Source organism: Mustela nigripes, chromosome 16, assembly GCF_022355385.1.
Source record: "Mustela nigripes isolate SB6536 chromosome 16, MUSNIG.SB6536, whole genome shotgun sequence".
Lineage (NCBI taxonomy): Eukaryota > Metazoa > Chordata > Mammalia > Carnivora > Mustelidae > Mustela > Mustela nigripes.
Window position 1 is genome coordinate 6332501 of NC_081572.1, and position 13296 is coordinate 6345796.

General features: G+C 50.2%; 1 protein-coding gene across 3 annotated transcripts; it reads right to left on the reverse strand.

Moving 5' to 3' along the window:
• Positions 1 to 5352: 5352 nt before the first annotated feature.
• Positions 5353 to 11755, reverse strand: LOC132003589 (CMRF35-like molecule 7). 3 transcript variants are annotated; one of them, XM_059379146.1, is made up of 4 exons: positions 11386 to 11755; positions 9810 to 10053; positions 8185 to 8311; positions 5353 to 5745 (listed from the first exon to the last, which is right to left on the reverse strand). In XM_059379146.1, the coding sequence occupies exons 1-4, from the start codon at positions 11423 to 11425 to the stop codon at positions 5608 to 5610; spliced, it is 549 nt and encodes a 182-aa protein (XP_059235129.1). In that variant the 5' UTR covers positions 11426 to 11755; the 3' UTR covers positions 5353 to 5607. The 3 variants fall into 3 exon arrangements, with proteins under 3 accessions (XP_059235129.1, XP_059235128.1, XP_059235130.1); XM_059379145.1 differs by having other exon boundaries at positions 9724 to 10053; XM_059379147.1 differs by lacking the exon at positions 5353 to 5745 and adding an exon at positions 5752 to 5853.
• Positions 11756 to 13296: the final 1541 nt, after the last annotated feature.

Consider the following 13296-nt stretch of genomic DNA (forward strand, 5'->3'; position numbering starts at 1 on the left):
CTTTCTGTGTAAATGTTAGAGTAAGCTTGTCTTTCTCTACCAAGACAATCTTGCTGGGATTTTGATAGAAATCGTGTTAAACTTACAGATTGATATTGATATTGATATCAACACATCTCTCCTGTGTTGATAATGTGGTACCTCTCGCAATTTGTTTAAATAGTTCTTGTCTTCGGTCACCAGAGTCTTGTAAATTTCAGTACATGGATGCGGCATATATTCCGTTAGATCTGCAGCCCGTGTTTCTTCTTCTTGTCCAGCAGCTGTGACTAACACTGTGTGTTTCAATTCAGTTTCTACAGGCTTGTTGCTAGTATAGAAATAGGACTCTGTGTGTGTACACATATGTGTGTGTACACATATGTGTACACGTGTGTATGTGTATATGCGTTTCTGTTGATCTTTTTGTCTGTAACTCATTAAACTCACTTTTTATTTCTAGCAGCTGATATTTTTGTGTGTGTGTGTGAAATCCTTAGGTTTTTCTACATAATTATGTCATCTGCACAAAGGGACAGTTTTATTTCTTTCTAGTCTGTGAGCTTTCATAGTGTTCTAGAAACCCTAGGGAGCAGCTGGAAAGTCTTAGACACTCTGGTGGCCATGCAGGACTTGCTGTTCTCCAGCATTTCTGTTTTTTTTTTTTTTTAAAGATTTTATTTATTTATTTGACAGAGATCACAAGTGGGCAGAGAGACAGGGAGAGAGAGGGGGGGAAGCAGGCTCCCTGCTGAACAGGGAGCCCAATGTGGGGCTCGATCCCAGGACCCTGACATCATGACCTGAGCCGAAGGCAAAGGCTTAACCCACTGAGCCACCCAGGCGCCCAGCATTTCTGCTTTTTAAAAGAGAAACCAGAAGTGAAATTTTTTGTGTTTTCCTGTTGGCAACAAACTCCATTTAAAAAAAATAAAATTGCGACCCAAACAAAACATTTCACAAGTTCATGCGATTGATGGGTGTAGTCTGTGACCTGTGAGCACAGCAGAGAAATGGCGGGACGTCGCCGCGTCTGCCTAGTGTTTGCACCTGGGGCCGCACGGAGCCCGGCAGGCTTGAGAACTGACCTTTCCAGTCCACAGATGAGCTCGCAGGGACGCCGCGTGGCCGAGCCCCAGGCCGGCTCTGGGGCAGATCCAAGTCTGTTCCGGGGCCTTACGACGGGGGCCGGGGCCTCAGCCCTTCTGGGCTCCTCCTCGTTCTATAATGTGACATGAAGACACTAAATTAATATTCTTCCAGAGGCATCCAGGGGGCATAGCTACTTGGGCATCTGACTCATGGTTTGGGCTCAGGTCATGATCTCAGGGTCCTGGGCTCGAGACCCGCATGGGGCCCCCCACTCACTGGGGAGTCTGCTTCTCCTATCCCTCCCTCTCTGCTGCTCTGTCCCTTGGCTCTGCCCTTGAGGGTTCTCTCTCTCTCTCAAATAAATAAATAAATAAATCTTAAAAAAAAAAAAATCTTCCATGTGGCAGTTCCAACATGGGGCTGCAAATTTCTTGACACTTCATTTTATTAAGAGTTGGGGGTATGTCCCCACCCCTGGGTCTGGATGGGCTGTGGCTGCTGCAGACAGAAGCCCAGAGAAGCGCTGCCCCAACTTTTTTCCATGATTATCTTCTAAGGATCCTGTTTACTCATTTTCTCTTCCTAGAAATGCCCCTCACCAAGCTATGAAATTTTAGTACTAAAGACATGCTGTATATGTCCATATTCTACTGATCTGTCCATCAGTCGATCCGTCTACCAATGGATCATCTATGTTTTGTATATGAAAAGAGTAGCAATGTTTTCACCCTCCAAGAAGCAATGTTCGTCCCCGTCGGAAGACCCGGATGGAGCCTGGGGACAGTAACCTTGTGTGACATCCAAGGCCAGGCCAGGAGGAATCCCGTAGCTCCTTGCTCAGGCTCTAGAAATGCTGGTGCTGGGGACTGTCCCACTCAGAACCCGGCGGCCCCATGCAGAGGCTACCTGTACGGTCTTGGGTCCACAGTCAGGACTGGGCTCCGTGTTGGGTCACCCTGGCTCCTGTTCCAGACACACGGGCAAAGAAGCTTCTGGATGACAGTGGCACCCAGCCATGTGAGTCACCCCGCCAGCATTATGTCATCCCAGTTGAGGCCCCAGACATGAGGGAGCAGAGACAGGCTGTCCCCTCTCAGCCCTTTTGAATTCCTGACCACGGGATCTGTGACATGACAAACTGATTGCTGTTTTATGTCACAAAGAAAATCTAAGTATGGATCACGGGACCATTTGGCTCTGTTCGTTCCAGGGTCAGGCAAGACGGTAAAGAGGAAGGTCCTGCCTCTGTCGTGGGCACGGAGGGTTGTGGGGAGGCTGCTGGCTGCTTCCAAGGGCCCCTCCGGGACTCAGCTCTGCAAAGGGGACAGAGGCTGGGAGCTCCCACATGGTAAGTCACAGGCCTTGACAGGCGACCCAGAACCGTGTGGCTGCAGGCGTTGGCTTGTGGAGGAGGTGTTCCCCCCTAGAAGACTCCTGCTGTTGATGAAGTTCTAGAACCTAGGTGAGGTTTGGTGGGCTGAGGTCCGGAGCCGATGACCAAGAAAGAATTCTTGAGACATCTTTGGTGCAAAATGGTGGTTTATTAAAGCACGGGGACAGGACCCGTGGGCAGGAAGAGCTGCTGCCCCGGGTTGTTGAGGGATGGCAGGTTCTGTACCCTGCTGTTGGGGGAAGGTGAGGGGAAGGGAGGTGTCAGTGGAGTTTTATATGCTAAAGAGGGCCTACAAGGTGCCAGGATGTTCCAGGCCTGCCGGAGGCCTTGCCCTTGCTGCTGGATCAGTGTTGTCTTTAGACCAGCCATTGACATTAAGATCTTTGGGAGACTTTTTGGTGGGGTCTCACAATCCTGCTATCAATCGTCTTTGTTAGTGAGATTTAGGACATTTGTAAGCCAAGGGAGACTCCTGTCTAGCAGGATTGTGAGCTCTGCAAGTTAACTATTTGCTTATTGTTCATGGCAGTCAGGGCTGCCTGAGGGATGCTACACTTATGGAGGGGAGCGGGTGAAGAGGGGGTGCAAGGCGCCAGCTCCTGCTTTGTCCTCAGCCAGCCTCCTGCTCCCTCATCACGGTGACAGAACGCCCCGCCCCCAACCTGACACACCAGCTTCGGTGATGCCCTGACCTCCTTCAAAGGAAAACTCCAGACAAAACAAACCAGCACCTTTTCTAAGGGGCTCAGGGAGAGGAACAGAGTGCCAGCAAAATTTACTTCAGAGAGCGTCAATTATCATCTGGTTTCACTTATTTGTGGAGCATAACAAATAGCATGGAGGACAAGGGGAGTTAGAGAGGAGACAGGAGTTGGGGGAAATTGGAAGGGGAGGTGAACCACGAGAGACTGTGGACTCTGAAAAACAATCTGAGGGGTTTGAAGGGGCGGGGGGTGGGAGGTTGGGGGAACCAGGTGGTGGGTATTAGGGAGGGCACGGATTGCATGGAGCACTGGGAGTGGTGCAAAAACAATGAATACTGTTATGCTGAAAAGAAATTAAAAAAAAAAAAAGAAAAGAACAATAAGAAAGGAAATGCTCCAGGACGCAGCTTGTTCTCAGAGAAATTACAGACAACGACCTCAGTGAAAAGGAGCTCAGAAAAGAGACCATAGTTCCCCATTAATGGTTCAAAAAATATGGACACAAAAAAGAGGAAAAATATTAAGTGGAAGACAGGAGGGAAAAAAAAAAAAACCAGCAACAACCAAAGAACAAAACCTTTGCTGAGAAAAAATATGTATACCTTTGAAAATTAAGAGAGGAAAAGACTTGTGTTATTTTTGATGTGCGTGGGAGGAAGTTAAACAGGAAGGGACCCGCATTCTGTCTTGCCCTTGCTCTGCTGGGGAGCATGGAGGGGGGGGGCAGGGCAAAGTTAGGGTGAAACCCAGGAGGAAGTGATGGTGGTCTGAGTTGACTGGAGATGGACAGCATCACAGGCATGAAGCGGACAGATCTGAGCCCTCATTTGTCCTGTCTGGATGGAGACGTCCAGACTGTCCCTGGAGCCCTGCACCTAAAGGACCAGAGACGCTAAGGGACAAAGGGAGGGACAGAAATGAACTGGTCTTGTTCTCACCGGGTGAGTCCCCTGTCCTTGGGGGCCACTGATAGAGATACAGGGACATGTGGATATTTACATTGTTTCAAAGTCCCTCCCCACAAAACACTTATTACTTACACAGAAAAAAAAGGGTAACTTCATTTAGTTTTGACCGATTTATAGTCATATATCCGCATCCCTGTTAAGATCTTGACTGCAGGGCGCCTGGGTGGCACAGTGGGTTAAGCCGCTGCCTTCGGCTCAGGTCATGATCTCAGAGTCCTGGGATCGAGTCCCGCATCGGGCTCACTGCTCAGCAGAGAGCCTGCTTCCCTCTCTCTCTCTCTGCCTGCCTCTCCATCTACTTGTGATTTCTCTCTGTCAAATAAATAAATAAAATCTTTAAAAAAAAAAAAAAGATCTTGACTGCAGTGACAGAAAACGAAGTATTGCTGCTTGAAAATGGCTCATTCACCGCACACCTAGCTTGTGAAGGCTTTCAATATGTGAGGTATATATATATACCATGATTTTCTTTTTGAAAATACAGAAAACAGGGGCACCTGGGGTGGCTTAGACAGTTAAGTATTGGACGCCTCATTTCAGTTCAGGTCACGGTCTCAAAGTCATGAGATGGGGACCTGCGTCAGGCTCCACGCTGGGCACGGAGTCTGCTTGGGATTCTCACCCTCCTTCTGTCCTTCCCCCTCCAGCTCGCATGCTCTCTCTCTCTCTCTCTCTCCCCCTAATTAAGGAAAAAAAGAAAGAAAGAAACACATACACAGAAAATAACTTCCAAACCCAAGTCCTTATACTTTTCTTTGTTCACTTCTGGCCATCCATGAAATTTCCCATCTCTAGGAGGGGAGCCCTCATTGGGAACTCTTGGAGGGGATTAAAAGGCATCATCCAGGGGGCACCTGGGTGGCTCAGTTGGTTAAGCAACTGCTTTCGGCTCAGGTCATGATCCTGGGGTCCTGGGATCGAGCCCCACATCAGGCTCCCAGCTCCATGAGGAGTCTGCTTCTTCCTCTGACCTCCCCTCTCATGCTCTCTCACTCTGTCTCTCTCTCTCTCAAATAAATAAATAAAATCTTTTTAAAAAAAAGGCATCATCCAGGTCTCTCCCTTCTTCCCTTCTCCCACTCCCAGTTGCTGGACACATTGTGACTCTAGTGTTGGATTTAGACTCACTTCGGACCCTCTAGTATGGTTGGGTCTTATTCTCACATATAAAAGACTGAAATAGTGTCCCAGTGAAATAATTTCAAAAGAGCCCAGGAAAAGCCATAGATTTAATAGCAAAGGTATGGAGCGAACAGATGGGATGTGGGTCGGAGATGGTTGAACCTTGTCTTCCATCTGATGATGTTCGGGTGACTCTAACTCCAGGAGGCACCGAAGGGGCAGTAGGTAGGATCGGCAGGACTCTGTACACCTGGCCTTCAGGGGTCTCTGGCCATGTGCAACCCCCTCAAGCTTTTTGGTTTAATTCTGGTTTTTATAGTTACTGGTTGGTTGGGAAATTTAAAACCCATCATTGGCCAGAGTCCTGCATGCTGCAATGGTCCATCATGTTTGGCAGAGCCCCTCCAGGGTCACAAGGAAAAGAGGCAGCAGGAGGGTCCACACAGGAGGCTTCTTGGCTGCTACAGAGGAGGCCATCTTCCCCGACCTGTGCGGAGCAGGGAGGGAGCCAGAGCTTATGCCTGAGGTCAGGACGAGAGGAGTCCCCACCTGCCGGGGATCAGATCTCTCTTGGAGCTGCAACACCGCCTGATCCCTGCTCAGAGGTCAGAGGGTACAGGAGCGTCAGTGTCATGGGAGCTGTGGTTCTCCTGTTCAGACTGACTCTGTTCTCTCCCTGGGTCCCTCTGACCCTGGCTCAGCCCCACCACAGTCCACAGCAGGACCCCAAGCCTGGGCACCTTCACAAAGGTCAAGAGCACAAAGTGAAGGTTGCACAGCAGGGCCCTGTGCAGGGATGGCAGTGAGTTCCCTCTTCAGGGACAACCCCAGTCCCTTCCTCCCTGACCTGATGTCTGAGCCCAGGCCTGCAGGACAAGCAAGCCTTGGTCCCTGCTCGGAAGCCCCTCTGAGGGCACAGCCAAGCTGCTCAACCAAGGGTAAGCCTTTAGGGGCTCCCTGCAGGCTTAGCCTGGGGTCAGCACCTCTGCCCCTGATTTCATCCTGCTTTTTGGCTCCTCTGCCACAATTCCCCTCCACCTCACCTGCAGGTCAGCCAAGCTGAAGGGTTTGCCTTTGCCTGTCTTTCTTATTCTATTTGTGTCCTACCTAGTGTCAGTTCTGCCCAAATTTCCATCTCTGATCTAATATTACCTCTTTGAAGCGAGGAGGATCCCCATCCCTGTTCAACTTGGGTATTTACCTTCAGGGTTCTCCTGGGAGGGGTCTCTCCCAGCTTTGCCCCCAACCCCCGACGGTAGCACGTATGGGGTGTACGCTCACACATCCTGCATAGGGGACGGGGTTCTAGATGGATGATGGGTCTTGCTTACATGTGTCCCCCTGGTGGTCCCTCTCAGTATCCAAGAGTCTGGACCCCTCATCCTTGAACTCAAGTCTTCCTCCACAAGCAGGGCCTGGACCCCCTGCAGGCCAGCCTTGCTCTGTCCTTCATCCTGCCTTGAGCATGATGAATCATGTGGGTTTCACAGGTGGTTTTCTGGAGAGAGGGGCAAAAGCATTGCTTTGCCCTTCCTCAGAATGTCTTTTAAGACACTGTACTCTTTTCCCACTCCCTATGGGGATGCTATCCCATCTCTCCACCTTGCAGGCTTCCTTGGTCTCTTGGCCTCCGAAAAGTCCTACATCCTCTACTCCCCACTCAACAGAACAACTGGTCTTCAACAGTTACCAGCAGGACAGAAGCTCATCATGAAGCATGAGCCAAGGGCTTTCCTCGTTCAGAGGACTGACTGAACAAAATGTCTACTGGGGCCAGGTTCCAAGGAATAGGGTCCTGGAGAAGGAAAAGAACTTGGACTGGAGCTGGAAAGGAGCTGGTGGAGGGTGTTTCTGGGAGGTGGGACCCAGGGAGGGAATGCACCTTCACCCTGGTCTCTGATGGATGTGTTTGCCCTCTGATGAAAGAGCTAACTGGCTGTCTTTGGACGCTTCTTTGAGTGGGCGTTTCAGGTTGATGACCCAGCCTCTCGGCCATGTTGGGAATGTGAGAAAGCAGGAATCCCAGCTTCCCCCTCCTTCCCAGCATTTCCCTAGCACTTAGAGGAGGGCAGGGCTGGATCCATGGAACAGGTGCCCGCCTGCGTCCAGCTGTAGGCAGAATAACACCACCCCTCAGAGATGTCCTAACCCCCAGATCTGTGAATGTGTTAGGTTACATAGCATAGCAAGGGGGAATTTCATAATGCAGATGGAGTTGATTGCCAACCAGCTGACCTTGAGATGGGGAGATTATCCTGGGTTACCAGGTGGGCCTTATGTCATCACCAGCATGTTTATAAGTATAAGGACAGGGGAGAGCCAGTGTCCCAGTAATGTGGTGTGATGAGGACTCGACCACCACTGCTGGCTCTGAGGATGGAAAGAACCCCAAGCCAGGGGGTGCTGGGTCTCTAGATGCTCGAAAAGACAAGGAAGGGCTTCACCCTTAGAGCCTCCAGAAGGAACCAGCCCTGCCAACACCTTGACTTTAGCCCAGGGAGACTCATTACAGACCTCGGATCTCCAGAACCATAAGGTCACAAAACTATTTGTCTTTAACCACCAGGTTGGCAGTGATTTGTTCTAGAAGCCACAGAAAAAAAATACAGAGCATTTCCCTTCTGGCATACTCGAGGCTGGAACCAACTACCTCTCTTTGAGGTTCTTGTGGGTTGGGAGGCAGATCAGGAGACCAGAGCCTTCTCTCCTACAGCCGAGCTGAAGCACTTTGTTCGTTTCCTCGTGGGGAGTGGGGGGGTTCTTTATGTGCTCAGAGGTGTTAAGGATGGGGGTCAGGGCAGACCTTGCTGATTCTCCCCTCCCAGGAAACATCGGTGGGGCCAAGGGGGGTTCCCTGGTAGATTGTCCCGAGGGGAGTGGTCACAGGGCTGCTGTGGAAAGCCCCATCCTTTAATGCCCTGCTCACCTGCTGATGGGGTTGGTTGGAGTCACAGGCGGGCTGCTGTTGGTGACCTGGGTAGACGGAGGTGAGGAGTCCCAGCTGGCTGGTGTGGTGCTTGACACAGGCTGGGGAGAGTCTGTTGGATCCGGTTCTAAACACACAGAGCAGAGCAAGGCTGTGAGAGTGTCGCAGGTGGCTCCCATGGTCTTCTCCACTCCCCACCCCCAGGGTGGAGAAGCTTCTGTCTTAGGGACATCGCTCAGGCACATTGGTCTGCTCTTGCATCTTTTTGGTTTCTCACCCCAAACCTGCAATTACGTCATTTGCAGGGAAACACCAGTTCACCACTGTGGGAGGTGTGTGGGGGTGGGGAGCTCTGTAGCAATTACAATCAGCTCAATCTCCGTGTCCTGTTTGGCATTGCTGAGCATGTCCGAGCCACGTCCCCAACTCTGGAGCTTTCCATCAGCTTTTCTCTGAGTCTCAGCCTTGCCCGAAGCACTGTGACCCATGAGCTGACTGGCCCAGGGTCCCCCGTCTCCTGCAGCTGTCCAGAGCCTGGAGCCCCCGCTGTCCCCTCAGTCCTGCGCATCTCTCTGGGGCCTTTCTTCCTGCACCAGGCCTGCCAGCGAAGGCTTGTCTGGTTGGAGGGTCCAGACTCCATGTCTCTGGCCCCAGCTCCTCCTGCACTCCTGTACACATCCACCCACCTTTGTTTTCTTTTTCAGTTAATCTCTGGAACATTCTACACCAGCATAGCTGTCCACTGCCCACATTCACAGACCATATTTGCATATGCTAACTGTGAGAAGACTAACGAGTAGCAGATGTATTTCCCATTTAGTCTGTGGATCTGTGTGTTGGGGACAAGACGGAGGGGTCCAGAAGTGGGGCTGTGTTTGGGGGGGGGGCTACAGCCTGACACCCTTTCCAGGCCTGTCTTCAGGGAGACCCTAGTGCCTCTGGGGCAGCTGTGGGGGAGCCCAGAGTCCCCTCCAAGGCTCAGAGGCAGCCAGAGAGGGGGCCCCTGCCCTCTGCTGGAGTCTGCCTTTCCTTTTCCCAGAAATGGGTTCAGAGTCTCTTGCTCCTTTGTGCTTCTCTTGCCAGAGGAGGGAGAGGGAGAAGGAGTGGGCAGGGAGAGGGTCTCTTGTCCTGCAGCTGAGACCATCAGGATCACAGCTTTCTAGCACCCACTTCTCCCTGCACACCTGACAAGGCTCCACTCAGCCTGGGGCGGAAAGGGGATGCTGTGACTGGGAAAGAGGAGCTGCCTTCCCCGGACAAGTCTGGCCTAGCCGGGTCTCTGCTTCTCTGCTGCGTCTGGGGAGAGCAGGTGGAGACATGCAGAGATGTGGGGCTCGCTCTTTCTTCCAGTCTTTCCCAGAATCTTGGTGCCCCCCCCCATACTTGCTTGCACGTGCACACAGCTGCACAAGCAAACATACACGTGTATTCTCGGGCATGTTAAGAGACTCTCCTCCCTCCATAGAGAAGACAGAGGGACAGTCCTGGAATATCTGTTGGGGGGTACCAGGACCCAGATCAGAGCGGGGTAATGCATACCTGGGTCAATAATCACAGAAAATTTCGACCCCAGGTCTGAGCCGATTCTCTCAATCCCACACCAGTAGGTGCCTGCATCGTCGTACCGGAGATCCTCCAAAGTCATGGTGAATTTGCGTTGGCTGGCATTGTCCTGGATGGAGGCTCTGCCTTTCTTCACCAGTTGCTCTGACCCGGTGGTTTTTACAAGGATCTTGCAGGACATCCAATTTTCTCCACGGCACCACCACTTGTTGTAAGATTCCCATCCTTGGCCATACATACAGTATGTGGTCAGTGTGCCTTTTGCTGTGCCTCTCACCACCCCATCCTGGCATTTGGAGAAGTGGCCTAGAAGACAGATACCCGACATTTGTCTTGTCCTCTCTTGAGCCCTGGGCTGGTCCTGCTGCTTCTGGGGCATCTGGTGCTGACCTGAAGATGGGCCAGGAGCCTCTGCTCTTTGTCTAATCACCATATCCCAACTTGTTCCTTTATCCCCTGCAGTATAACTTTTGCTGTCCCCTCTCTCGGATGTCCCCTTTGCCAACACAGGGGCCTCTGCTCAATCGATAGCTACTGACCATCAACCCTTCTCGCATCTTCCGCCAACACCTCTCCCCAGCAGCGCAGCGCCCACACAGCAGCCCGTGGTGTATTTCCGAATCCCAGAGATGCTGAGACAGAGGGTCCCTCCCCACGCACCCGCTGACACGCTAACCCCCAAACAACTAAAACCTCTCACCTCACCCTTTGAATGGACACATGGCATTGGACTAAGCAGACACACTCACACATTCACACACACAACTGCCACACACACACACGATTGCTTGTTATTTTACCTCACACCTGGCTCTTCTGAGTCTCCATAGTTTTGCACAAGCGGTTCCCTGTGCCTGAAATATTCTCTCTTCTCTGCTTGAAGGCAATCAACTCTTATATTCATCCTTCAAGGCTTGGCTCAAACATTGTCTCTTTTATGGGGTCTACAACTTTGCAACCAACTGGGTGGCTCCTGGGGCTGTCAGAGCATTTGCCCCTGTCTCCGTTGTGCTTACGACACTGGATGGTGGTCTGGTCTTTGGCTCATCCAGAGCAAGACTCGGGCAGCCTGATGTGTGGGACTGAGCAAGCCTTCAGAGAGCCTGTCACCCTGGTTTTGCTGCCTGTTCTCCTCCCTGTATCTGAGCTCTTCAGAAGAGAAGATCCAGGCTCTAGGAATAAGTCAAGGTCAGTTGTGCAGGCTTTTAAATGATTCAGATACTGGAACCCCATTTTGAGTGGGTGGATTTCAACTGGAAACGGAGTCCCTGTGCTCCTTCAAAGCTGGTCAGGAATTCATGCATTTACGTGTATGTGTGCAAATGTGTGCCTGTATACGCCCTCGATCATCTACCGTGCATCCATCCATCACCTGTCTAGCTATCTCTATCTGAAAAGGCTGACAAGCACTGTCCTAGGAAACAGATGCTGTTTTTGTTGTTTACTTTCTTATTTCCCCCAACACCAACTTGGTACCTGCCAGGTAACAAAACTTTAAAAAAAATTTTTTTTTTTTTTTAAAGATTGAGTGTCCAGATGAGTGGAAGGCCCTGCTTGCCACTTCCCCTGGGATGGATCCTGTCTGTGTCCCGCTCCGGCCGTGCAGGTGCTCCCTCCCGAAGCCCCAGCCCCACTCACCTTGGATGATGAGAAGGAACAGAACCGGGAGCGGCCACATGTCCTGCCTGCCTGGGTTGTCTCCCTGGCGCTCAGCTGATGTCCACTGGCCTCCGGGAACTGGAACTGAGCTCAGAGGCCACTTGCCTTCATTCTCTCTAAATTAATCCTTTTTAGTTTCTGTCATCTATTTCCCTTAATTTTTTTTTTTCTTCAGTTACTTCCTACTTTCCTTATTAGGAGAAAGGCAGTGCCCGTCTTTGGATAGTATTGTTGGCGTGATGAGGTGTACTCTCTCCCTGCTCTGGTCCCTCGCTCAGCAGCCCCTGGAGTCTGTCCCTGGTGACCTTCTCAGGAGAGCCCCTGCCCCAGTCTCTAGCACCACCCCCAGTCTGTGCACACCTACTTCCTGCCATCCCCAGCCCCAGCCCGGGTCTGGACTTCCATTGGCTCCTGGTGTCTTTGTAGAGCTGTCTACTATGTTAGCTACTCCATGGTGCTCAAAATGTAATTTCTTGTCATCTTTATTCCTAAAGTCAGTTTAGGGTCCAGCACATCCCTCTCCACCTGACCCCACAGACTAACCTTCCTAAGACAAAGCCCATGGCGGTCTCCTTCCTGGCACCTGGCACCCTCAAAAGGCCTTGCTGGGAAGGGGTTCTTGGGGATGTAGCAGCCAAAGGCTTACCAGCAGAAGTAAGAGAAGGTATAGTAGGCCAGGTGCAGGGAGCGAAGGGGAGTAAGAGTTCCTGTCCCCTTCAAGGTCCTTCTGGCTGGACTAAGAATCAACTTGAAATGAGAGAAATTAATAGGAGAAAAACAAGTTAATAGCATATATATGGGGAATGCACAGAAATATGATTGTCAGACACAATGGGTTTGAATGTCATCCTGGATTAAGAGAAGGGGGTCGGGGTTTGGGACTTCAAAAGGAAGGAAATAAAAGTCACAGGAAGATGAAAACAAGTAAATCTTTGGTAGGCAAATGTTTCGTTTCCTCTGCCAGATAGAAGAGTTGCTCAGATTAAATTTAAATTTGAACCTCTCTGAAGTTTCACACATTAAAAGTTGCACCGGTAGGATGTTGCTTCTCTTCAAACCAGTGTATTAGTCCCGACACCAGGTCGGTTTAGGCAGACTCATTTCAGAAGACAGTGATGCCGCTGGATTCACAACAGCAGGCCTATGGAGTAAATCATCAGGTGTTAAGTAAGAGGCGTTTCTATGGAAACAAAATAATACCATGAATAATGATGGGAGGAAATGTTAAGCCAGGTTCTGAGTTCTCAAGGCAGGCAGTAGGGAGCAGACGTCCACACTTCTAATGTGTCCTGTCACGAGACTATACAGATTTACTGAACTGAGGCAAATAAAAAGATGGCCGTGAAAATTAAAGAATACTCACTGACAGTTCTAGAAATTTGGAGGATTCAGTTGAAGAGAAAAGGGAAATGCTTCCGTTTGTTCACAAAGGTATGTCTTATCCAATCGCTCCAAGTCAGCTTAGGAGACAAAGTTTCCTTACATCTGCAAAAGCAAAGCATTAAAGAAGTAACAAAGTTTCAACCCAAAAGTCATAAAGAGTATAATTATTCTCAAGTTGTTCAGAGTTGTGTTATTAATTCTTCTTCTGCTTGAATCCAGTTTTTGTACTACTTCTGGATATTTTCACTTAGTTCAGATTTACGGTCCTAAGGTTATCAGAAACTTGTTCTCAGAGTTTCTTCCATGAATCTCATGGGAAAGGAAGCATATCTGCACATTTATCGAGACATCTGAGAGTAAGTGTAACTGTCCGTAAATGAGGAAAGACTTAGAAATGGCCAAGGTTGGAGATCTGCTTAGAGTTCTTCCAGTGCAGCCAACAAGGAAACCTGATTATTTCTGTGACACACAACATTTATTTCTTTATTTCTTATTTTTTTCAGTGTT